The sequence below is a fragment of the Bufo bufo genome, chromosome 2 (assembly GCF_905171765.1).
Source record: "Bufo bufo chromosome 2, aBufBuf1.1, whole genome shotgun sequence".
NCBI classification, from domain to species: Eukaryota; Metazoa; Chordata; class Amphibia; order Anura; family Bufonidae; genus Bufo; species Bufo bufo.
This window is the reverse complement of record NC_053390.1, coordinates 18518861-18544489: the sequence shown is the minus strand read 5'-3', so window position 1 is coordinate 18544489 and position 25629 is coordinate 18518861. Positions and strand designations below refer to the sequence as shown.

Here is a 25629-nt window from a genome sequence, read left to right as displayed (position 1 = left end):
TTACCTTCCTTTTAACCGAAAGTTCCTTCTTTTACGAATCTAAATCAGCAGATTGAGTTGCCAGTTTTTTTCCCCAGATCCGACTTCAGAGGAGGAGTGTAGACTTCGCTCCCTGGATGTGGGCAGAGCATTAAAAATATATGTCCAGAGAACAGGACAGTTTAGGAAGACAGACCACCTGTTCATATCATATTCAGGGAAGAACAAGGGGGGAAAACTAACAAAAGCCTCAATATCCAGATGGATACGAGAAGCTATCACTATCTGCTATGAACTTAATGGATCAGAAGCGCCAAAACCCATAAGGGCTCATTCCACTCGCGCTATAGCCACATCATGGGCAGAGAAAAGATCTGTCCCCATAGACCAGATCTGTAGAACAGCATCCTGGAGCTCGTCCAACACGTTTGTGAAGCACTACAGACTGGATATGAGACAAACAGGAGAGATGGCTTTGGGCAGAGCGGTAATACAGTCCGCGGTATAATGGAGAGCCCTCCCTGTAGGATTACTTGCTAAATCCCCGTGGGTGCTGCTGCTGTAGGACGACAAGGAAAGTGTAATTTTTCTTACCGTAAATTCTCTTTCCTTTAGTCCAAAGCAGCAGCACATACTTACCCACCCAATAAAGTGATTGTTGAAACTTACCTTGAGTGTTATTTTTTGGTATGACTGGAAGTTCAGTTGGAAGTACACAATAGGAGGGACTAAGTTAGGCAGTTTTATAGGAGCTGTATTAAATTGATTAATTGACATCTCCTGTCCTACATTTTCAGGAGGATTAGAAATCCCCGTGGGTGCTGCTGCTTTGGACTAAAGGAAAGAGAATTTACGGTAAGAAAAATTACACTTAACCTGTGAGCCTCAGTGAAATCAGTGGTGTGAAGTATATGTACAGATGTGCTGACATTGCAAAACCTTGGAAAAACGCGCATGCATGTGTATTTAGTAGAACATGAGTAATATAACTTATACAAATTTACTATAAAGGAGCGCTTGAAATTACACACGAGTGGGGACTCATTACTGGAATCAGCACAGTGTATGTTTAATAAATGCTCTATATTTTCCATGACAAACCAGTCCATGTAAGTCCATCTATTTGGGTGCCAGCCAGAAACCTATATATAACTTTTAAAATACAATGTTGTCTATATTCACTATGACTCTTATACAAACTGAATTTCAGCCACATAACAGAACTTTGGTTCAAGCTGATTTCACTCTTTACCCCTTAGGCCCCTTTCAGACGAGCGTGTCCGGATAAGGTCCGGATGCATTGCGGGTGCGTTGCAGAAAACCTGCGCGAGTAGGTACCCAATTGCAGTCAGTTTTGACTGCGATTGCGTTCCGTTGTTCAGTTTTTATCGCGCGGGTGCAATGTCTTTTGCACGCACGTGATAAAAAACTGAATGTGGTACCCAGACCCGAACTTCTTCACAGAAGTTCAGGTTTGGGTTCAAGGTTGTGTAGATTGTATTATTTCCCCTTATAACATGGTTATTAGGGAAAATAATAGCATTCTGAATACAGAATGCTTAGTACAATAGGGCTGGAGGGGTTAAAAAAAAAAAAAAAAAAAAAAAATTTAACTTACCTTAATCCACTTGTTCGCGCAGCCGGCATCTCTTGGAAAATTTGCCCAAAAATTTAAATTCTTAAATTTCATCTCCATTTGCCAATAATTTTTATGGAACACCTAAAGGGTTAACGACATTTGTAAAATCAGTTTTGAATACCTTGAGGGGTGTAGTTTCTTAGATGGGGTCACTTTTCATGGAGTTTCTACTCTAGGGGTGCATCAGGGGTTCTTCAAATGGGACATGGTGCCAAAAAAAAAAGCCATCAAAATCTGCCTTCCAGAAACCATATGGCGTTCCTTTCCTTCTGCGCCCTGACGTTTGGTCATACAGCAGTTTACGACCACATATGGGGTGTTTCTGTAAACTGCAGAATCAGAGTAATAAATATTACGTTTTGCTTGGCTGTTAACCCTTGCTTTGTTACTGAAAAAAACGGTTTAGAATGGAAAATTTGCCAAAAAATTGCTGTTTTGGCACCGTTTTTATTTTATTTTTTTGACCGTGTTCATCTGAGGGGTTAGGTCATGGGGTATTTTTATAGAGCAGATTCTTACGGACGTGGCAATAACTAATATGTCTACTTTTTTATTTTATTTAGGTTTTACACTATATTATCCTTTTATAAACAAAAAATAATAATTTTGTATCTCCATAGTCTGAGTAATTTTTTATTTTTTTAGCCGATTATCTTAGGTAGGGGCTCATCTTTTGCGGGATCAGAGGACGGTTTTATTGGCACTATTTTGGGGGCATCTGACTTTTTGATCGCTTGCTATTACACTTTTTGTGAAGTAAGGTGAGAAAAAAAATACCCTTTTTTGCACCGTTTTTATTAAATTTTTTTGACCGTGTTTATCTGAGGGGTTAGGTCATGGGGTATTTTTATAGAGCAGATTCTTACGAACGCAACAATACCCAATATGTCTACTTTATTTATTTATTTTAGTTTTACAAAATAATATTGAAATTTTTTTTTTTTTTCGTTTTAGTGTCTCAAGTCTGAGAACCATGTTTTTTTCCCAATTGTCAGTGGCTAAATGGAAATAAAATTGGGGAAGGGGAATATAAATTTAGTACTCCATGGAAGTGCGGTACTCCCTAAAGCAACCAATAATGCAGAGGCCCGGATGATCGGGGCACGTGTCACACTGAGTGGTGGTGTCCTTCCGTATCCCCCTCCTGTGACACATTCTGCCCTTTTTTCCAGTATGGGGGACCTGGCCAGGGACGATCCGGGCGCCTCCAGTTCCCGAGGTACTCCGGCCTGCTCTTTCCCGGTCAGAAAAGATCAGGGCCTTGAGAACTGCAGGAATTTCCCTGTGTTGCCAGCGCTCCGGGACAGCACAAAAGAGTTGTACAAGGCAACCTGTACCAAGTAGACCGCAACTTTTTTGTACCATGCCTGGGTTTTGCGCATGGCGTTATATGGCTTGAGGACTTGATCAGAGAGATCAACTCCTCCCATATACCGATTGTAGTCGACGATACAATCGGGCTTGAGGAACGTTGCCGCGGTACCTCGCACAGGGACAGGGGTGAAGCTGTTACCGTGAATTGTGGACAGTACAAGGACATCCCTCTTGTCCTTATATCTGACCAGCAACAGGTTTCCACTGGTAAGGGCACTGGTCTCACCCCTGGGGATAGGTACCTGGAGGGGGTGGATAGGGAGGCCGCGTTGATTTTTCCGCACGGTCCCACAAGCGGACGTGGATCTGACGGCGAGGGACTGGAACAAGAGGATACTAGTGTAAAAGTTATCCACGTACAGGTGGTAACCTTTATCTAGCAGTGGGTGCATAAGGTCCCACACAAGTTTCCCGCTAACACCCAGAGTGGGGGGACATTCTGGGGGTTGAATACGGGAATCTCGCCCCTCGTACACACAAAACTTGTAAGTGTACCCTGAGGTACTCTCACAAAGTTTGTACAGCTTCACGCCATACCTCGCCCGCTTAGAGGGAACATACTGGCGGAAAAGGAGTCTCCCCTTGAAAGCAATGAGAGACTCGTCAACCGCGACCTCCCTTCCAGGTACATAGGCCTCCAAAAATTTGGCCCCAAAGTGATCGATGACTGGCCTGATTTTGTACAGGCGGTCATAGGGGGACATGCTGCATTATCTGCATAATGCAGGCATTTCCGGATGGCCTCAAACTGGGTACGTGTCATGGCCGTACTGTAAAGTGGGGTCTGGTAGAGGACGTCCCCACTCCAGTAATGCCTGACACTAGGTTTTTTGACTAGGCCCATGTGCAGCACGAGGCCCCAAAATGTCATCTCGGCTGCACTGACCGGAGTCCAGCCACCGGCCCTAGCCAAAAAGGAGCCCGGGTGTTGAGCAATGAACTGTTGGGCGTACAGGTTCGTTTGCTCCACCATCAGATTCACAAAGTGGTCACTGAAAAAAAAAAGACTAAAATAGTTATATTCAGTGAAGCCCACTGTGGGAATCTGGATTCCTGCTTGGCCAACAAAATCAGGAATCACAGGCTCAAAATGCTCTGGGGTACACCAGACAAGTTCAACGGTAGGGGGCTCAGGTGGACTTATCTGGTGGGCTGGAAAACTAGTACGAGCCCCAGAGCTGCTCGTAATAGTGTGGGCCACAGGGTCCCTAGCATGGCGGTCCCCTTGCTCCGCCTGGCGGCATCTCCGCCGCCTTGGGGGCTCATCATCATCGCTAGATGATGAGGAGGACGCGGATGACAAAAGGAAAGTGGGGTCATCCACACTGGGTCTCTCAGAGTCGGAGGCAAGCAGGGCGTATGCAGGGGAGTGTGTGCGTGCGTGGAAAACTTTATTCAGTGTGCGTGTGTGTGGGGGGACAGGTGTTCACGGACTTTGCCCTACACCTAACAAAGTGTGCAGCTCCCCTGGGGGGTCTTGGGTCACACAGCTGAGTGCTGTGGACCCCAGACACCTGATCTGGTGCTACAACCCAATAAAAAAAAAGTTTTTTTTTTTTGCCTAACTCTCCCTCCCTAATCTACCTCTCCCTACCTCACCAAAAAACAGATTTGTGCCTGATGGCACAAAAAAACCCCTCACAGCACAGCCAGGCTCCTCTCTCTGCCGCTCCACAGACAGGTTTGAGTGGGGAGAGGAGCTCCGGCAATTCAAAACTGCCGCTCCGCCCGCTCACGTGGCCAGCCGACCAATCATAAGCGATCCTGAGAGGTGGCGTGATCGCCACCTGTCAGGATCGCAGGACGGTGATTGGTTGTGTATTATAACACCACCGATCTCGGTCCTATTCCGGGTTATAGGGTCACCAGAGACCCGAATAACCCGGAAACGCAGCAAACCGCAGGTCTGAATTGACCTGTGGTTTGCTACGATCGCCAGGTTGTACGCCCAGTGTCCGTAACAGGTTAAAGGCAATGAGCATCCATTTGACTATAATATAATCAGATAATACTGTATACTTATAAAAATGTACTACAGTTTGGGGTGCCCTTAATGGTGATACGTGCTGTAAGATGCAAGGCAGGGTTCCCCTGAAGCGTGGAGACAATGATGAGTCTGGGGTTTGGTGCAAGAAGTCCACTGTACTTTACTGAAGCAATTCAATAGATGGTTCACACAGGCAATGGATATCTTTAATTAGGCTGTACAATCTCTCCTTTCCTAGCTTAAAGGGTTGCACTTTCTCTCTCGATATAGATATAGATATAGATATAGATATAGATATAGATATAGATATAGATATAGATATAGATATAGATATAGATATAGATATAGATATAGATATAGATATAGATAGAGAGAGAGAACAGACCAAAAGTTTGGACACACCTTCTCATTCAAAGAGTTTTCTTTATTTTCATGACTATGAAGGCATCAAAACTATGAATTAACACATGTGGAATTATATACATAACAAACAAGTGTGAAACAACTGAAAATATGTCATATTCTAGGTTCTTCAAAGTAGCCACCTTTTGCTTTGATTACTGCTTTGCACACTCTTGGCATTCTTTTGATGAGCTTCAAGAGGTAGTCCCCTGAAATGGTCTTCCAACAGTCTTGAAGGAGTTCCCAGAGATGCTTAGCACTTGTTGGCCCTTTTGCCTTCACTCTGCGGTCCAGCTCACCCCAAACCATCTCGATTGGGTTCAGGTTCGGTGACTGTGGAGGCCAGGTCATCTGGCGCAGCACCCCATCACTCTCCTTCATGGTCAAATAGCCCTTACTTTCAAAGTTTTCCCAATTTTTCGGCTGACTGACTGACCTTAATTTCTTAAAGTAATGATGGCCACTCGTTTTTCTTTACTTAGCGGCTTTTTTCTTGCCATAATACAAATTCTAACAGTCTATTCAGTAGGACTATCAGCTGTGTATCCACCTGACTTCTCCTCAACACAACTGATGGTCCCAACCCCATTTATAAGGCAAGAAATCCCACTTATTAAACCTGACAGGGCACACCTGTGAAGTGAAAACCATTTCAGGGGACTACCTCTTGAAGCTCATCAAGAGAATGCCAAGAGTGTGCAAAGCAGTAATCAAAGCAAAAGGTGGCTACTTTGAAGAACCTAGAATATGACATATTTTCAGTTTCACACTTGTTTGTTATGTATATAATTCCACATGTGTTAATTCATAGTTTTGATGCCTTCATAGTCATGCAAATAAAGAAAACTCTTTGAATGAGAAGGTGTGTCCAAACTTTTGGTCTGTACTGTAATATATATATATATATATATATATATATATATATATGTTCCCAGTATCCACAAAGGAATGCAGTCTATGAAAAGAGGGCCCTTTCAGTCCTTTTGTTATAATGGGGAGCCTGGAGTTTATTGTTCCCACCAATATGCAGAGAAAGAAAATTCTCTGCAATACTCTTTTTATGGCTGCTTAGCTTTTTGCAGTTTTTTAATAACTGGCACAGATATTGTCAATATGCTAGTTTTTAATCCATAAGGTGAGAGGTTGTCCCTGTCAGTTTTGCTCCTTAGCTGTTTTTTCATCTGCAGCTCACACTAGGTTGAACTTCAATTCTTCCTGAAAGGAAGGGATAGTGCCGAACCCAACCTAGCAACAGTAGCTAGGAACTCCCCTATCTCTCTCCATATACAGTCTACGGGACATATAATGCACAGAATACAGTGACATTAACACTTGCAGTAAGGACATTGCACCTACAAAGCATTTTTCACATAGAAAAAGTCAAAATGGTTTCTCTTCTGTGTGACTTCCCTCATGTGTAACAAATGTTGATTTATCTGTAAAGCACATTCATAGTATAGCTTCTCTACTTTGTGAATTCTCTCATGCGTAACAAGATTTTATCTGTCTACAAAGCATTTTCCACATTGTGAACATAAATATGGTTTCTCTCCTGTGTGACTTCTTCCATGTCTAACAAGATTTGATTCACCTATAAAACATTTCCCACATTCTGAACATGAATACGGTTACTCTGCTTTGTGACTTCTGCCATGTGTAACAAGATTTGTTTTATCTGCAAAACATTTCCCACATTCTGAACATGAATATAGTTTCTCACCTGTGTGAATTCTCTCATGTCTAATAAGATTTGATTTCAGTGCAAAAGATTTAACACATTCTGAACAGGAATACTGTTTCTCTCTTTTGTGATTTTTCTCATGTCTAATAAGATTTGAGTTGTCTATAAAACATTTCCCACATTGTGAACATGAATACGGCTTCTCTCCTGTGTGAATTCTCTCATGTGTAATACGACTTGATTTGTGTGTAAAACATTTACCACATTCTGAACACGAATATGGCTTCTCTCCTGTGTGAATTCTCATATGTCTAACAAGACTTGATTCACCTGTAAAACATTTCCCACACTCTAGACAAGAATATGGCTTCTCTCCTGTGTGACATCTCTCATGTTTAATAAGATTTGATTTCTGTGTAAAACATTTCCCACATTCTGAACATGAATATGGTTTTTCTCCAGTGTGAATTAGCTCATGTGTAAGAAGACTTGATTTGTGTGTAAAACATTTACCACATTCTGAACACGAATATGGCTTCTCTCCTGTGTGAATTATCTTATGTCTAACAAGACTTGATTCACCTGTAAAACATTTCCCACACTCTAGACAAGAATATGGCTTCTCTCCTGTGTGACATCTCTCATGTTTCATAAGATTTGATTTCTGTGTAAAACATTTCCCACATTCTGAACATGAATATGGCTTTTCCCCTGTGTGAATTCTCTCATGTGTAACAAGATGTGATTTATTTGTAAAACATTTCCCACATTCTGAACATAAATATGGTTTTTTTCCAGTGTGAATTTTCTCATGTGTAAGAAGACTTGATTTACCTATAAAACATTTACCACATTTTGAACATGAATATGGCTTCTCTCCTGTCTGAATTCTTCTGTGTGTAGAAAGACCCAAGCTTTTTCTGAACTCTTTACCACAAAGGAACCTTTTACCCCCTTTTCGACCTGTAATTGTTGTAACAATCTGTGATTGGTCAGGAGAAGGTTCCTCATGATTACGGGACTGTGCACTGTGAAGTCCTGAATGTACATTAAGGATAACAAGATTTTCTCCTGAAGCGTGCTGCATGAGATCTTCATCTTCTGCTTCATAATTTAGCGATAACATGAAGTTTCCCTCAGAATTCTTACTGGGATTTCCTGTGAAAATAAAAATTGGAATTTGTGATTTATTTTCAAACTACATAGAATACAAACATATAACATTCGTATTAGTTTGGAAGGCATTTATTTTAATTCTACTCCTTGTGTTTGGTTAAAAAAAGGCCCATTCCAACCTTACAAAGATCTTTACATAATTCTCTAACATTTGTTTGCCAATCTGCCTTCTGTCAACAAATGTCAGCATGTCTGAGGACCCAGTTCTTTCAGTCACCACCCCACATTTGGTAGGTCACAGGGTCGTTGCTAGGCTAAAACATTTGGGGTTTGGGCCCCAGATGTTTTGTCCCAGGCCCCGAATGTACTGCCTTCCATGCAGATCCAACTGTATTGCCGTCCTCAGGACAGCAATATAATTGAATCTAATGCACTGCAAGATCTGATGACATCATATGTCGTGTGATCAGTGCAGAAGGCAGGGGATGAGAAGGACCTGCGATGATGTCACAATCATGTGACTAGTGTGAGAGAGGACAGCAGTAAGGAGGAAAAGTCCTGAAAAGAATCTGTGGTGATGTTTGCTACATGAGGAGAGGTAAGTGAAGGGGGAGGCAGAGCAATGCTGGGAGTTGTGGTTATTTAACTAGGACTGTATGTTAGGGCTGAAGGGAGGGATGTTATCATGGGACTAAATGTTCAGGAGTGATGTTATTTACATGAGGCTGCATGTTGGAGGTGGCTGTGGGAGTGGGGGATATTATTTATATGGGACTGTATGTTGAAGGCGGCTGTGGGATGGAGTGATGTTATTTACATGGGACTGTATGTTGAAGGTGGCTGGGGGAGGGAGTGATGTTTACATGGGACTGTATGTTGAAGGCGGCTGTGGGAGGGAGTGATGTTATTTACATGGGATTGCACGTTGGAGGAGGCTGGGGAGGGGGTGATGTTATTTACATGGGACTGTATATTGATGGTGAATGTGGGAGGGAGTGATGTTATTTACATGGGACTGAATGTTGAGGGGTTGATGCTGTTTACATGGGACTGCATGTTGGAGGCAGCTGGGGAGTAGGTGATATCATTTCCATGGGACTGTATGTTGAAGGTGGCTCAGGAGAGGGTGATGTTAATTACATGGGACTGTATATTGGAGGGGCTGAAAGGAGGGCAGTGATGTTATTTCCATGGGACTGTATATTGGAGGAGGCTGTAGACAGAGAGGGATGGTATTTACATGGGACTGTATATTGGAGGGCACTGTAGATAGAGAGGGGTGTTTTTTCCATGGGACTATATATTGGAAGGGGCTGGAGAGAGGAGTATTGGAGAGCGCAGCGAGCAGCAGAAGGTCCGGCCGCAGCACGGCAAACATGGCGAGAGGTGGGCTACAAAAATTACAGCATGCTGCAGTTTTATTCCAGCCGCCTCTCGGCATGTTTGCCGTGCTGCGGCCATACGTCTGCCCCCCCCCCCCCCCCCCATTATAGTGAATGGGGCCAGAGCGGACTTCCAGCGGCACGGTGCACACATCCGACAGGCTGTTCCCTCGCCGGAACAGCCTGCCGGAGAAGGCTACAGCTAGTGTGAAAGTAGCCTTAGAGAACTGGGCCATATTCATTGGGTATTTGAGACCCTAGCAATGCCCCTTGTTGGTCTTGGCCAGCATCTTCATCATGTGTGCCATAGTAATTGTTAGCTGTCAGGGTATGACAACACAGAACTCACACAGACAGGGATAGTGTAGCCCTAAAACTTCACAGACCCATTATCCCTGCCTACTTGCACGGTCACCCTACGTGATGACCCCACAACTGGTCAACAGTTCCTTTACTCCGTATGTGAGGAAGCACTACGCAAACATGGAACAAGCAAACAGGCACAAAAGAATAGTCGTACGGTACTAGGGTCAAAAGCCAATCAATCAGCAAAGTGCCAAGAATGCCAGAAGCAAACGGGAAAGCCAGACATGTCAGAAGTCAAAACCAGGAGAGCAAAACAAGACCAAATCGCCAGAAGCCAGAAAGTCACAATACCAGATTCTGAAGTCCACACCAAAGTACATGTAAACCAAAAAGGAACAGCAGAGGGAGCCAGAAAAACAGAAATTTACCGGCATCTGAACACTTCATATTGCGACCTTTAGGGCTCGTTCATACGAACGTGTGATGCCCGTTGCCGCAATACACGGGCACCATTCCGTGGCCATTCCGCATCACGGATGCGGACCCATTCATTTCAATGGGTCCGCAAATCCGGAGATGCGGAACGGAACTGAACACTACGGTGTGATTTCTGGGGTTCCGTTCCGTGCCTCCGCACCGCAAAAAGATAGAACTTGCTCTATCTTTTTGCGGAACAGAAGGACTGCAGACCCATTCAAGTGAATGGGTCTGCGATCCCCATGCGCCTGCCCCACGGATGGTGCCCGTCCATTGCTGACCGCAATTTGCGGTCCACAGCACGGGCACGGCCTTCACACGTTTGTGTGAACGAGCCCTTATACTGAGTAGAGGCAGCTCACGCCAGGTACAGCTGACGCCCAGGAGACCCGATGCACACTTTCATTGGCCCGGACCCCTGTTAACCTGGTTCCTCTGACAACCGGAATGGCAGCAGCAGCCGGGAAAACCATGACATTAGCCTTGTCCCCTAGCTCTGCCTGTGAAAGCTCCACTTTCCCCTGCACCACCAACTCCTCCTAAACCAGCTGTAATGTGTGTCTACAGATGAAGCTTTCTTTACTGTCTCTCCGACAGGCATCCTGTCACATCAATGCACAAGCTCGGAAAACTCATGTATTTCCTGCTTGGGATCTGCGTATGACACATGTCAGTATTGTTCTTCCTGATTGCCCATAACATCTTGCAGTTAGCCTCAGCCAATCTTGGCAGCCAGGGCCCTGTGATTCTCCTGCTCTGCCTTTTGATCTGTAAGATGGTGTACTTAATTTTGGGTGTTTTATGGCAATAGAATTCTAAATTAATTTAACTCGCTTAGAATCTATTCTAGAATTGAATCTTCTACTTTATAAATTAGTGATAAGATTATGTTTTCCTTCAGAATTCTTAATGAGATTTTGGCCTCATGCACACTACCATATGTATTTTGCGGTCCGCAAAAAGTACGGATGCCGTCCATGTGCATTCCGTATTTTGCGGAACGGAACAGCTGGCCCCTAATAGAACAGTACTATCCTTGTCCGTAATGCGGACAATAATACGACATGTTCTATTCTTCTGCGCAAAGGTAATACGGAAACTGAATGCACACGGAGTAACTTCCTTTTTTTTGCGGACCCATTGAAGTGAATAGTTCCGCATACAGTCCGGAAACGGAAAGAAAATACGTTTGTGTGCAAGAGGCCTTTCTGTGAAGATACAAATTGGAATTTGAGTTTTTTTTCCCAAACCATGCAGTAGACAAATGTGTAATATTCCTATACAGCTGGAATTGGATCCGGCACAAATTAGAGGTATACAGTAAGACACGCATTTTAAATGCTCTTCTGGCTTTGGTGTCTTCCGCAGTGGTGATTAGTGGCTTCAGTTTGTGAAGGTGATCGTGCCCTGGATCGCTTCTTGGAGGATTTTCTAAATTGTTGATAAAATGTAGACAGGCTCAGACTGGCCCACCGGGGTACAGGTGAATCCCCTGGTGGGCCCCCGAGGCACCCCAGTCTGACACTGAATGTAGAAACCCCATTAATGTCTTAAATTGACCTCTTGACATTACTGAACCAAAAACTGGGGTTGCATGGGTAGCTCTTGAGAACCAGTAAGCACAGGTGGACAGCTTCTTTACAATGCCCATGTTCAAAATGAGCCCTAAAAACTTTTTCATGTCACAGACAATTGTGGGAGCCCAGACACTTGTATAAGAAGATGCCGGTTTCTTGCATAGAGGTTTGTCAGGTCCACAGTAGACTGTAAACGTTCATCCATAATAAATACTTTAAAATAATTGGGCAGGGCAAAATCCACTCGGGCCGAACACATCGGGATGTTCAGGTGCTCGACTGAGCACCCGAGTATAATGGAAGTCAATGGGAGAACCAGAGCATTAAACCAGTTACCCCCTGCTCGGAAAGAGGGGAGGGTGCCTGGTTCATAGGAAAATGTCAGAAATTGATGGAAACACCACCAAAATGGTTCTGGAACAGCATGGGGAGGATGTCTGGAGGCATCTTGGACTCACAGGTCGCTGCTGGGAACGATGTTGTCCGAATAGTACGCCACTTTTACAGACTGACAATAATACGCACAAAACCGAATAAAAAATCGATTTTAGAGGAAAAATTGTTAGGAAACATTCTTTCCTGTATATTTACTTGTATATAAAGTGCAAATGCTGCCAAAAATTACAAGGAAGAGGCACTCCGATACAACCTGTATATCACATAAAGGAGGGCCTCATTCACATTGTGGTACAATAGTTCAGGTAGTGGGACTCCTACACTCATAAAGCCTATGCACTAAGTGAAAGGGCTGCCAAAAATTCAAAGGAACCGGCAATACAATACACCCTTTATTACACATAAAGGAGGGCATCATACACACCCTTTAAAAATTATCATTGATGGCCTGCTGGTGACCCTCAAAAACATTTGGATCAGGGGCCTGCTGATCTGACCATCTAAAACATTATGGGCGAGGCCTGCTGCCGCTTTGGTGACTCTAGTTAACCTGGGGCCGATCACACGTCCCCGTGACGGCAACGATGCATTCGGATGTCTGGCCTATCAACTTTTGATGTTATTGTCAGCGCAAACCATTGTAACTACGGGTAACGGGGAATCGATGTTTGATTCCGGAGAGGCAGCCTGAGAAACGGCTATGGCTACCACATCCAAGGCAGCATGCGCGCAAATTACCTATTAGGTATAATTAGGTGAGGGCCTGCAAGTGAGCTGACCCTGTAAAAGATTTTAGGTGCGGGCCTGCAGGTGAGCTGACCCTGTAAAAAATTATATGCGAGCGTGTGCTGGTGAGCTGACCCTGTAAAACATTATATGCAAGGGACTGCAGATGAGCTGACCCTCTAAAAAAATGATATGCGAGGGCCTTCAGGTGAGCTGACCCTGTAAAAGATTTGAGGTGCGGGCCTGCTGGTGAGCTGACCCTGTAAAAGATTGTAGGTGAAAGCCTCCTGGCGAGCTGACCCTCTAAAAAATTATATGCGAGGGCCTGCAGCAGAGCTGACCCTATAAAAAATATGCGAGGGCCTGCAGCTGAGCTGACCCTCTAAGAAAATTATATGCGAGGACCTGCATATAAGCTCACCCTGTAAAACATTATATGCGAGCGCCTGCTGGTGAGCTGACCCTGTAAAACATATGCAAGGGACTGCAGGTGAGCTGACCCTCTAAAAAATTATATGCGAGGGCCTGTAAAACATTATATTTGAAGGGTATATATGCAAGGGCATTATATGCGACGAATAAGCATGTTGATATGATGGAAGAGGAGGAGGATGAGAAAAGGAAGATTCAACCATATACCCTTGTTTATTGTGGAAGGTGTGCATGGGAATACAGTGTATTCAGTACATTATAAACAACACATTTAAAGTGCCTTTATGTTCATCCGCTTTCCTCTGGTGGAGTCAACCTGTCAGCATTTTCAGTTGACAGGCGGATACGCTTATCTGTTATAATGCCACCAGCAGCACCAAATACCCGCTCAGACAAAACGCTGGCGGCAGGGCAGGCCAGCACCTCCAAAGCATAGAGTGCCAGTTCGTGCCACGTGTCCAGCTTGGACACCCAGTAGTTGTGAGGCACTGAGGGATCATTGAGGACGCTGACATGGTCTGCTATGTACTCCTTCACCATCTTCCAAATTTTTTCTCTCCTTGTGACAGTAGGCCACACATCAGGGCGAGGGTGCTGGCAGGGTGTCATGAAGCTGTCCCAGGCTTTGGAGAGTGTTGCCCTGCCTCTGTTGGAACTGCTGTGTGTTCCCCTTGTCTCCCCTCCTCGGTTGGCCAAGGAACTACTGACTCTGCCGCTAGCGTTGTCAGATGGAAATTTTTGGAGCAATTTTTCAACAAGGATCTTCTAGTATTGCACCGTTTTGCTCATCCTCTCCACCAGAGGAATGAGAGATGAGAAGTTCTCTTTGCAGCAGGGGTCCAGAAGGGTGAACAACCAGTAATCCATGTTGTCTAAAATGCGTATAACGCGCAGGTTGCGGGAAAGGCAGCCTAACATGAAGTCAGCCATGTATGCCAGAGTACCAACAGGCAAGACTTCGCTGTCGTCATCAGGAGGATCACTCTCAATCTCCTCATCCTCTTACTTGTCTTCTGCCCACCCACGCTGAACAGATGGAATTAAACTTCCATGGGTACTACCCTCTGTAGCGGAAGTAACTGTCTCCTGCTCCTCCTACTTCTCGTCATTGTCCAATTCACTTTGCGCTTTGAAGACAAACTGAGGGTGGTCTGGCTATCACCCAGTGTAATGTCTTCCCCCATTTCCACATGCAAAGTGTTGTCCTTAATTGTGAGCAGCGTTTGAGTAGACACAGAAGTGGGATGGTTACGCTGATAATAGCGTTATCGCCGCTCACCATCTGTGTTGATTCCTCAAAGTTTGGCATGGCATGGGATGTGTCTAAGCTTGCTGAGCTCCAAAGCCGCCACCAAGTTACAACCATTATCAGACACAACCATGCCTGGTTCTAGGTTGAGTGGCGAGAGCCACAGCTCAGTCTGGTCTCTTATCCCCTGCCACAGCTCTGCGGCGGTGTGCTGTTTGTCCCCTAAGCATATCAGCTTCAGCACGGCCTGTTGCCGCTTCCCCACTGCAGTGCTACACTGCTTCCAGCTACCGACTGATGACTGACTGCTGCTGCACGTAGATAATTCGGAGGTGGAGGAGGAGAAGTGGGGGTTGGAGCCACTAACGTAGGTGCTGGCGGAAACCCTGATCGATTTAGGGCCCGCAAATCATTGGCCTCGGTAGCACCTGTGCCATCCCAGGGTACGAATCCCTCCCAGCCTTCACAACATTCACCCAGTGTGCCGTCAGGGAAATGTAGCGTCCCTGGCCGAATGTATTTGTCCATGTGTCCGTGGTCAAGTGGACCTTCCCAGTAATTGCTTTGATCAGGGCACGTATGATGTTACAGGACACATGTGGGTGTAAGGCGGGCACGGCACACCTTGGAAAATAGTGGCGGCTGGGGACTGTGTAACGCGGGACGGCCGCCGACATCAGGCTGCGGAATGCCTCAGTGTCCACAAGCCTAAATGGCAACATTTCCAGGGCCAGTAATTTGGAAAGCTGCACATTTAGTGCTATGGCCTGTGCGTGGGTGGGTGGGTGGCTGGGTATTTTCTCTTGCGTTCAAAGGCCTGGAATAATGACATTTGGACACTGTGCTGGGACACGGAAGTGGTCGCAGATGGTGCTTGAGAAGGTCCAGGTGCAGGGCGGGAGGCATCCGGGCCTTCGTCTTCGACAGGGGATTGGCCAGCACGTAAGATAGGGAAAGAGGAGGCAGTGGTGTGACCCGCAGACACAGATTGTGGACCCAGGCGTTCGTCTCACTTATTACGGTGCTTGGATGCCATGTGGCGGATCATGCTGGTGGTGGTGAGGTTGCTAGTGTTCACTCCCCGACTCAATTTCGTATGGCACAGGTTGCAAACTACAATTTTTTTGTCGTCTGCACTTTCTTCAAAAAAGCGCCAGACTGCAGAACATCTACCCCTTGGCAAGGGAGATTTCCGCAAGGGGGTGCTCAGTGGAACAGTTGCGGGCCTGTTTGGTGTGGCCCGCCTTCTCCCTTTTGCAACCCCACTGCCTCTTCCAGCCTGTTGTGGTGCTGAAGATCCCTCCCCCTCTGTACTGCTGTCCTCGCTCAGCTTGCCACCTTTCCAGGTTGAGTCAGTGACCTCATCGTCCACCACCTCCTCACTCTGATCATCCTCCTGATTTGCGGTTGACTCATTGGCAACTGTGTCTCATCGTCATCCACCTCATTAAACTCTAATTGCCGTTCACCACCATCATGTTCTTGTGACTGTGGATGCTCAAGAGGTTGGGAATCAGGGCACAAGATCTCATGTACCTCTTCAAGCGTGCTTGGCGAGAGAGCCAAATCAAGTAATGGCGCTGGAAAGAGCTCCTTGGAATATCAGAGTGTGGGATCACTTGTTTGGCCACACTGTAAATGATGGTAGGAAGGAGGATCAGGGTGAGGATTGTGTGGACCAGAATCCTGGCTACTGAGACTGGACTTGGTGAAAGACAGGGTGGTGCTTAACCGACTGGAAGCATTATCTGCTGCAATCCAACTGACCACCTGCTCGCACTGGGCTGACTTCAAAAGTGGTGTCCTGCGCCACCCTGCAAACTGGGACATAAAGCTAGGTAGCGTGGATGAGTGTTTTTCTTGTGCTCTGGCAGCAGGCACAGTTTCTCCGTGCCCAGGGCCACGGCCTCTGCGTGCACCATCAGCAGCACGGCCACTGCCCCGTCCCTTACTGCTCGCCTTCTTCATTTTAAATGAGATATATTTTTGAAAGTATACAAAGATAAAACAAGAGAACACAGCGCCTCATGTGCAGTATCGCCTTGAGGACAGTAAAAGTATATAGTACTTATTGCGCTTACCGAATACTGTTGTGAGGAGTCACAACAGCTATGTGAGCTATGCTGGTATCTAACCCCACCAGCTTAGGGGATGCCTTGCTGCTGCCCGGTCTCTCCCCGTTTTGTTCCACAAGCTCCAGGAGAATTGCTTGCAGGATATAGGGTTAAAAAAAAGTGAAAGACCGCTCGTACGGCGCTGCTGGCATACAGAGGAGTCTTCAGTATAATTAAATGTTCTTTTATTGAATAAATTAAAAAGAACATTTAATTATACCGAAGAATCTATATGCCAGCAGCGCCGTACGAGCGGTCTTTCACTTGTTCATCCTATATCCTGTAAGCATATTCTTGAAAGTATGTCACACGTACAGTAGTGTAGGATTTAGAAGTGTATGTGCAAAAGAATTTACAACAGTATTTGTGATGAGGAAACGTTATACAGGACAGGTACCACAGGTAATGTCACAGGTCGCAGTGTCTACAGAAAAAGTGCACTGGATGTCACTGATATTTTAGGGATGCGCACACTTTACACAAGAGATGTGGCGCGGATAATTTAACAGTCCGCACCAGCCTATTACACGGTATTTAGCTAAAAATATATATTGCTGCTGTCACACACAATAGTCCTTAAAAGGACTTTCGGGTCTCTGATTTTTTTTTTTGTATAAAAATCTTCCTATTACACTCACTACACTGTCTGTCCCTTCCTATGCACAGCTCTCCCTAACACGGAGCAATTTAGCGCAGGTTGCGCTACAAACATATATTGCTGCTGTCACACACAATAGTCCTTACAAGGACTTTTTGGTCTCTGAAACGTTTTTGTACACTTAGTGTAGCAGGTTGTATCTTCTCTGCTCGTGGAGTGACTAGAGGATCCCAGACAAGGAGAGCCGGAGAACGACTGGAAGGTCACTATGATGGACTCTCCTTATAAAAGTAAGGACCTGTTCACACCACGTCTGAGCCTCCAGCAGAACATACAGGGAGTGCAGAATTATTAGGCAAATGAGTATTTTGACCACATCATTCTCTTTATGCATGTTGTCTTACTCCAAGCTGTATAGGCTCGAAAGCCTACTACCAATTAAGCATATTAGGTGATGTGCATCTCTGTAATGAGAAGGGGTGTGGTCTAATGACATCAACACCCTATATTAGGTGTGCATAATTATTAGGCAACTTCCTTTCCTTTGGTAAAATGGGTCAAAAGAAGGACTTGACAGGCTCAGAAAAGTCAAAAATAGTGAGATATCTTGCAGAGGGATGCAGCACTCTTAAAATTGCAAAGCTTCTGAAGCGTGATCATCGAACAATCAAGCGTTTCATTCAAAATAGTCAACAGGGTCGCAAGAAGCGTGTGGAAAAACCAAGGCGCAAAATAACTGCCCATGAACTGAGAAAAGTCAAGCGTGCAGCTGCCAAGATGCCACTTGCCACCAGTTTGGCCATATTTCAGAGCTGCAACATCACTGGAGTGCCCAAAAGCACAAGGTGTGCAATACTCAGAGACATGGCCAAGGTAAGAAAGGCTGAAAGACGACCACCACTGAACAAGACACACAACCTGAAACGTCAAGACTGGGCCAAGAAATATCTCAAGACTGATTTTTCTAAGGTTTTATGGACTGATGAAATGAGAGTGAGTCTTGATGGGCCAGATGGATGGGCCCGTGGCTGGATTGGTAAAGGGCAGAGAGCTCCAGTCCGACTCAGACGCCAGCAAGGTGGAGGTGGAGTACTGGTTTGGGCTGGTATCATCAAAGATGAGCTTGTGGGGCCTTTTCGGGTTGAGGATGGAGTCAAGCTCAACTCCCAGTCCTACTGCCAGTTTCTGGAAGACACCTTCTTCAAGCAGTGGTACAGGAAGAAGTCTGCATCCTTCAAGTAAAACATGATTTTCATGCAGGACAATGCTCCATCACACGCGTCCAAGTACTCCACAGCGTGGCTGGCAAGAAAGGGTATAAAAGAAGAAAATCTAATGACATGGCCTCCTTGTTCACCTGATCTGAACCCCATTGAGAACCTGTGGTCCATCATCAAATGTGAGATTTACAAGGAGGGAAAACAGTACACCTCTCTGAACAGTGTCTGGGAGGCTGTGGTTGCTGCTGCACGCAATGTTGATGGTGAACAGATCAAAACACTGACAGAATCCATGGATGGCAGGCTTTTGAGTGTCCTTGCAAAGAAAGGTGGCTATATTGGTCACTGATTTGTTTTTGTTTTGTTTTTGAATGTCAGAAATGTATATTTGTGAATGTTGAGATGTTATATTGGTTTCACTGGTAAAAATAAATAATTGAAATGGGTATATATTTGTTTTTTGTTAAGTTGCCTAATAATTATGCACATTAATAGTCACCTGCACACACAGATATCCCCCTAAAATAGCTAAAACTAAAAACAAACTAAAAACTACTTCCAAAAATATTCAGCTTTGATATTAATGAGTTTTTTGGGTTTATTGAGAACATGGTTGTTGTTCAATAATAAAATTAATCCTCAAAAATACAACTTGCCTAATAATTCTGCACTCCCTGTATGTGCGGAGGGTTTCCTGATATCTCCCTCTGACAGAAGCTCCAACGTCAGGCTCTATACAGTCACTAGGGGCGGACATTGCCCATAAGCTCCATGTATAATCTACAATGTATACGCTGCGGAACACGGATTTTACAGGAAGTCTCTGATAGAGCAGTGTAGTCTACTATACCGGCCCGATGGAGGCCAGAAGGACACGCTCTCATCATGTGACTGGAGACCTATGGATATGACTGACATATAAAGAACATGTAGCCTCTAATGTAATGTGAGAAGAAACTGTGGAGATCCTCCATTACATGTCACTGCACACACGTGTATACACTGCACATGACGGCTCTTACCTTGTGATATAAGAGGCTGGTGCTCCTCCATTACATGTCACTGCACACACGTGTATACACTGCACATGACGGCTCTTACCTTGTGATATAAGAGGCTGGTGCTCCTCCATTACATGTCACTGCACACACGTGTATACACTGCACATGACGGCTCTTACCTTGTGATATAAGAGGCTGGTGCTCCTCCATTACATGTCACTGCACACACGTGTATACACTGCACATGACGGCTCTTACCTTGTGATATAAGAGGCTGGTGCTCCTCCATTACATGTCACTGCACACACGTGTATACACTGCACATGACGGCTCTTACCTTGTGATATAAGAGGCTGGTGCTCCTCCATTACATGTCACTGCACACACATGTATACACTGCACATGACGGCTCTTACCTTGTGATATAAGAGGCTGGTGCTCCTCCATTACATGTCACTGCACACACGTGTACACACTGCACATGACGGGTCTTACCTTGTGATATAAGAGGCTGGTGCTCCTCCATTACATGTCACTGCACACACGTGTATACACTGCACATAACGGGTCTTACCCTGTGATATAAGAGGCTGGTGCTCCTCCATTACATGTCACTGCACACACGTGTATACACTGCACATGACGGCTCTTACCCTGTGATATAAGAGGCTGGTGCTCCTCCATTACATGTCACTGCACACACGTGTATACACTGCACATGACGGCTCTTACCTTGTGATATAAGAGGCTGGTGCTCCTCCATTACATGTCACTGCACACACGTGTATACACTGCACATGACGGCTCTTACCCTGTGATATAAGAGGCTGGTGCTCCTCCATTACATGTCACTGCACACACGTGTATACACTGCACATGACGGCTCTTACCTTGTGATATAAGATGCTGGTGCTCCTCCATTACATGTCACTGCACACACGTGTACACACTGCACATGACGGCTCTTACCCTGTGATATAAGAGGCTGGTGCTCCTCCATTACATGTCACTGCACACACGTGTATACACTGGACATGACGGCTCTTATCTTGTGATATAAGAGGCTGGTGCTCCTCCATTACATGTCACTGCACACACGTGTATACACTGCACATGACGGGTCCTACCTTGTGATATAAGAGGCTGGTGCTCCTCCATTACATGTCACTGCACACACGTGTATACACTGCACATGACGGCTCTTACCCTGTGATATAAGAGGCTGGTGCTCCTCCATTACATGTCACTGCACACACGTGTATACACTGCACATGACGGCTCTTACCTTGTGATATAAGAGGCTGGTGCTCCTCCATTACATGTCACCGCATACACGTGTACACACTGCACATGACGGGTCTTACCTTGTGATATAAGAGGCTGGTGCTCCTCCATTACATGTCACTGCACACACGTGTATACACTGCACATGACGGCTCTTACCTTGTGATATAAGAGGCTGGTGCTCCTCCATTACATGTCACTGCACACACATGTACACACTGCACATGACGGCTCTTACCTTGTGATATAAGAGGCTGGTGCTCCTCCATCATGGCCTCCTTGTACAGGTCCTTGTGTCCTTCTATATACTCCCACTCCTCCATGGAGAAATAGACAGTGACGTCCTGACACCTTATAGGAACCTGACAACACAATGACACCGTCATCACCCAGACCCCTCCAGTGCTGTTACTGGAGAATTTCCCAGCATTCCCAGCAGTGTCACCTCTCCAGTCAGCAGCTCCATCATCTTGTGGGTGAGTTCTAGGATCTTCTGCTCATGTATCAGGGGGTGAGGGGGAGGCTCTGTGATGGGGGGAGGGGTCCTGCTCCGCCCTCCTGACTCCTGGAGATGGATGATGGGAGTCACACAGTCCCCCGATGTCTTCTTCACTATTGTGTACTCCTGTGGATGGAGAGAGACACTTAGGGAATAAACCCTTCAGGGGCCATGTGCTCTCCTCCGGCCCTCTCCTCCTGGTACAACGTGCCTACTTACCTCCTCATGGCTCCTACAACATGGCTATTGGTCACTAGTCACATGACACATCACTCACCATATTGGGGGTTGATCTTCAGGTTCTCCATCACTTGGAAGGTCTGGAGGCCGTTCTCCAGGACCCTGGACTCTTCCTATCACTTCCTATGATGGATTCTCCTTCCCGATGTCTGACTTGTTACAGAATACAATAAAGAGGAGAGAAATCTAGAAAAGTTTACCTCTCCGCTCAGCAGGGAGATGATCTCCAAGGTGAGGTCTAATATTCTTCTGCTGATCTCCTTCCTGTCCATCCTTGGTGGTCATTCAGGAGAAGAGGAGAGAACTGGAGGAGCTGGAGGCTTCTAGTACTGCAGGCGCCTTTATGAGAAGAGGAGAGGAAATCATCCAGGGGACAAGACCAGATGTCACCTCCAGAACCGCACTTCCTGAGCCTGGAGGGGCCCCGCTTCTCAGAGCCCCCACATGGAGATCTCTGGTGGCTCCACAGGAGATAAATGTCTGATAGATGCAGGTCCCACCTCTGGGCTGTGCTCAGCTGTGTCCAGAACTCCTAGAGAAGAGACTGGAGAGAGCTGAGCTCAGGCCGGGCCCCCGCACCAGTCATTCTCCTCCTGGAGGCAGGGGCCCCTCACCAGGACAGTCAGGGGCCAGCGAATGATGACAACCCCCACTATCCCCACTACTCCTCCCCCCATCATACTAAGCTGAGGAGCGGAGAAGGATTCCTTGTGTGTAATGGAGGAGAATCTCCAGAGGTGACATGTCTGAGCTCTCCACCACACTGTCTCCTCACAGCTCATCTTACCTGCAGGCTGGAGGAATGGCTGATACCAGAGAGAACAAGAGCCCTGACTACCGACCAGGACCTGCCCAGTATCTGCTGCACTGCCAGAGCTGAAGGACCTGGGGTGACGTCACCGTCATGTGATCACTGCAGGGGGCGGAGCTCAGCAATGGTGGGGAGAAGAGGTGGTGAAGGACCTGGGGTTATGTCATTGTCATGTGATCAGTGCAGGGGGCGGGGCTCAGCTGTTGGAAGAGGAGGTGGTGAAAGACCTGTGATGATGTCACCATCATGTGATCAGTGAAGGGGCGGGGTCAGCTGTAGAGCAGAGATAAGGAGGAGGAGCTGTAATTGTGGTCATGTGACATGTGAGGGATGATCCTTGTATGGAGAAAGCATTTTATGATTTCTTTCCCACAGAACTGGAAAAATGCTGGGAGTTGTAGTTCTTGCCTCTGAAACCTACAATGACAGCCTGGAGTGTTACCTCTGAGATATCATATAACATTCTGTACTCTTCTCCTCTGATATATCACAGTCTGGACATTGTGAGAGTTGTAGTTCTCTCCTCTGGACATGCTGGGGGTTGTAGTTCTCTGATATAACAGTCTGTACAGAGCTGTGGTCACCTCTCTAGAGTCTCCTATGGACGACATAAAGACTGAGATGTAATTGTTCCCGGAATGCAGGTCTGAAGAGGAAGCCCCTGATGGAGAATTCAGGATAAACTGTTTCCTCCTCTGAGGAGGAGAAGAATAAAGAGGGGAATATTCATTCTAAGGGAAGAAAGTAACAAAGAGATTGTTCATGTCCGACCGGTTGGGGGACCAGGATGATGACCAGGGGGTCTCCACCTGTAGGGTTCTAGGGCCTTCAAAGTGGTTGAAGGTTTGAAAAAAGCTATGATGGCAGAATGGAAACATCCTGGAAATGATCCAGTTCAGTCCGGATTCACTATAGACCGCCTTCCTTACTGAACAGGTCTTCTCCTGCCTAATGTGGGAAGCTGTTCTGGGTTGGGGACCTACACCTCTACTCAGGAGCTGCTGTACTTGAGAGAATAAGACCACAAAGTCATCTGCTCAGTTTTCTTCTCTGGAAGTGTAGACGTCATCAGATCTTTCATCTGCATAAAGTGAATCATCTACTGAGGTGAATGTGTCTGCCCTCATCGGAGTACAATGTACTCAGCTTCAGGCCTGTAAAGTACAATAAGTGGGTTCCTCCTCCTAAAGGTAATAAAGCTATAGCCAGATTATCTTGGAATTCTGTTGTACCTACAGAGACAGAACTATGAGTTAGACGCCCGTCTGTGGTCGCTCCTCCAAGCTGAGAGAACCCTACCCTCAGGTTGCTGTGGCTGCTTATATTATCTCCAAAGTCCAAAGGAAATGTATCCTTCAGGTCGAGAGTTCCAGCTATGACACATTTGCTGTGATTCCAACTCCTAATGCAGTTGTCAGAAAAATCTATGGCCTCGATTACGATGGGTAAGTTGCTCTCTGTAATGAGTCAAGTAGACTCATTGGTTCACAGCTGAAAAGGGTAATGGAGACCTTATCATATATGAAATGATCATTACAGCAGTTCTTCAGGGTAAAGATATACCCTCCATAGGCAGAACATCTCCTCTGACGTTCCTGAAGTCAATTCTGAGACAAGAGGATATAAAGCCTTGACGGAGTCAGTCCGGATGGCTGCATATTTTATAATCTCAGCTAAGGTGGTCATAACTCGTGTTGATCGAGCATGCTCGGCACATGGCGGTGATATCGCCGTGTGCTCCTTTGTCTCGTTCTCACAACCCGAAAACGACCGCCAGAAGTACAATCGGGAAATCCTTGGTGTAGTGTGCGTCGAAGTGTGCGCAATTCCTCCAAAATAACATCACAGAGACGTTCTCAAGTAGGTTCCAATAATGTGCCTGCTTCCAATGGCTAGGCATGGTTTATTTATACCAGAAGATGGGAGGCGGTCTTACAATCATGACCAATGAGGAGACAGGTTATGGTATGAAGTGATTGGCTGGCGAAGATGTGAATGATCGCGCAAACTTATTTGCGCCATTTCCGTTGCCGCGCTTATCCTCGTGGATGAAGAAACCTTTGTTCGACGGTCCCCATCCCTCCCTCCTCAGCCGGCGCCATGACACTGGTATCCTGCAGTAATACCAGGCCGGGCACAAATCGGCTACAGGTTGGGACGACCAGACCATCGTGCGAAAGTCTCTGCGCAGATGCGAATGAATCTGCGCATCTCCATAGGATAGATGGCGACCATTCGGCGAACAATAATTTTTCCACAAAAGCGGTAATCGGCCGAATACCGTATGTGCTCGAGCGCAATGATCGAGTCTCCTCCCCGCACGTTTCTTGCCTGCTACGCTGCCAATAAACGTGCAGGTAAGTACTGCCATTCACTGTCATGGTGTAGCCATGTTGGCTGCTGGCATTACAGTGATTGGCTGGCCGGAACGCGTGTTCGGCTCAGTCTTAGTCAGGGAGAGCTGATCATAAGAAAGGACAGACAGTGTAGGGAGTGAAATAGGAATAATTTTATTAGAAAAACTTTTCAGAGACCCAAAAGTCCTTTTAAGGATATTGTGTGTGTGTGTGGCAGCAATATCTATTTTTATAATAGCGTGCAATAGTTAGTCCGCTGCAGACAGCGACATTATCTGCGCTACATCTCCAGTGCAAAGTGTGCGCATCCAAAAAATATCTGACATACAGTGTACTTTTTCCATAGATGGTGTCCGCTTCTGACAGTGACATTACCAGCGGCACATCTCCAGTGTAAAGTGTGCGCTGAAAAAATGTATCTGTGACATACAGTGTACTTTTTCTGTAGATGGTGTCCGCTTCTGACAGTGACATTACCGGTCCCACATCTGCAGTGTAAAGTGTGCGCTGAAAAAATTTATCTGTGACATACAGTGTACTTTTTTGCGTAGATGCTGCGGACAGTGACACTACCGGTGGTACCTCTCCTGTATAACGTTTCCTCATCCCAAATACCTGTGACATTCCCTGTAATTTTTTATTAACCGCTGGTGACAGCATTGACATTATCTGCAGGATATCTCCTGTGTGACGTTTCCACATCCCAAATACCTTTTGAAAATGTACGCTACTGTACGTGTGACAGACTTTCAATCATATATAACATTTAATATGCCGAATGC

The 25629-nt window shown here is 45.9% G+C and overlaps 1 protein-coding gene across 1 annotated transcript in view; it reads right to left on the bottom strand.

Moving 5' to 3' along the window:
* Positions 1 to 781: 781 nt before the first annotated feature.
* The window catches only part of LOC120990639 (zinc finger protein 260-like), a 46331-nt gene continuing 21483 nt past the window's right edge, over positions 782 to 25629 (bottom strand). Inside the window, exons 4-5 of the mRNA XM_040419554.1 lie at positions 7102 to 7875; positions 782 to 813 (exon numbers count right to left, since the gene is read on the bottom strand). Coding sequence (XP_040275488.1) covers positions 782 to 813; positions 7102 to 7875 — 806 coding nt within the window. The remainder of the gene's footprint in view (positions 814 to 7101; positions 7876 to 25629) is intronic.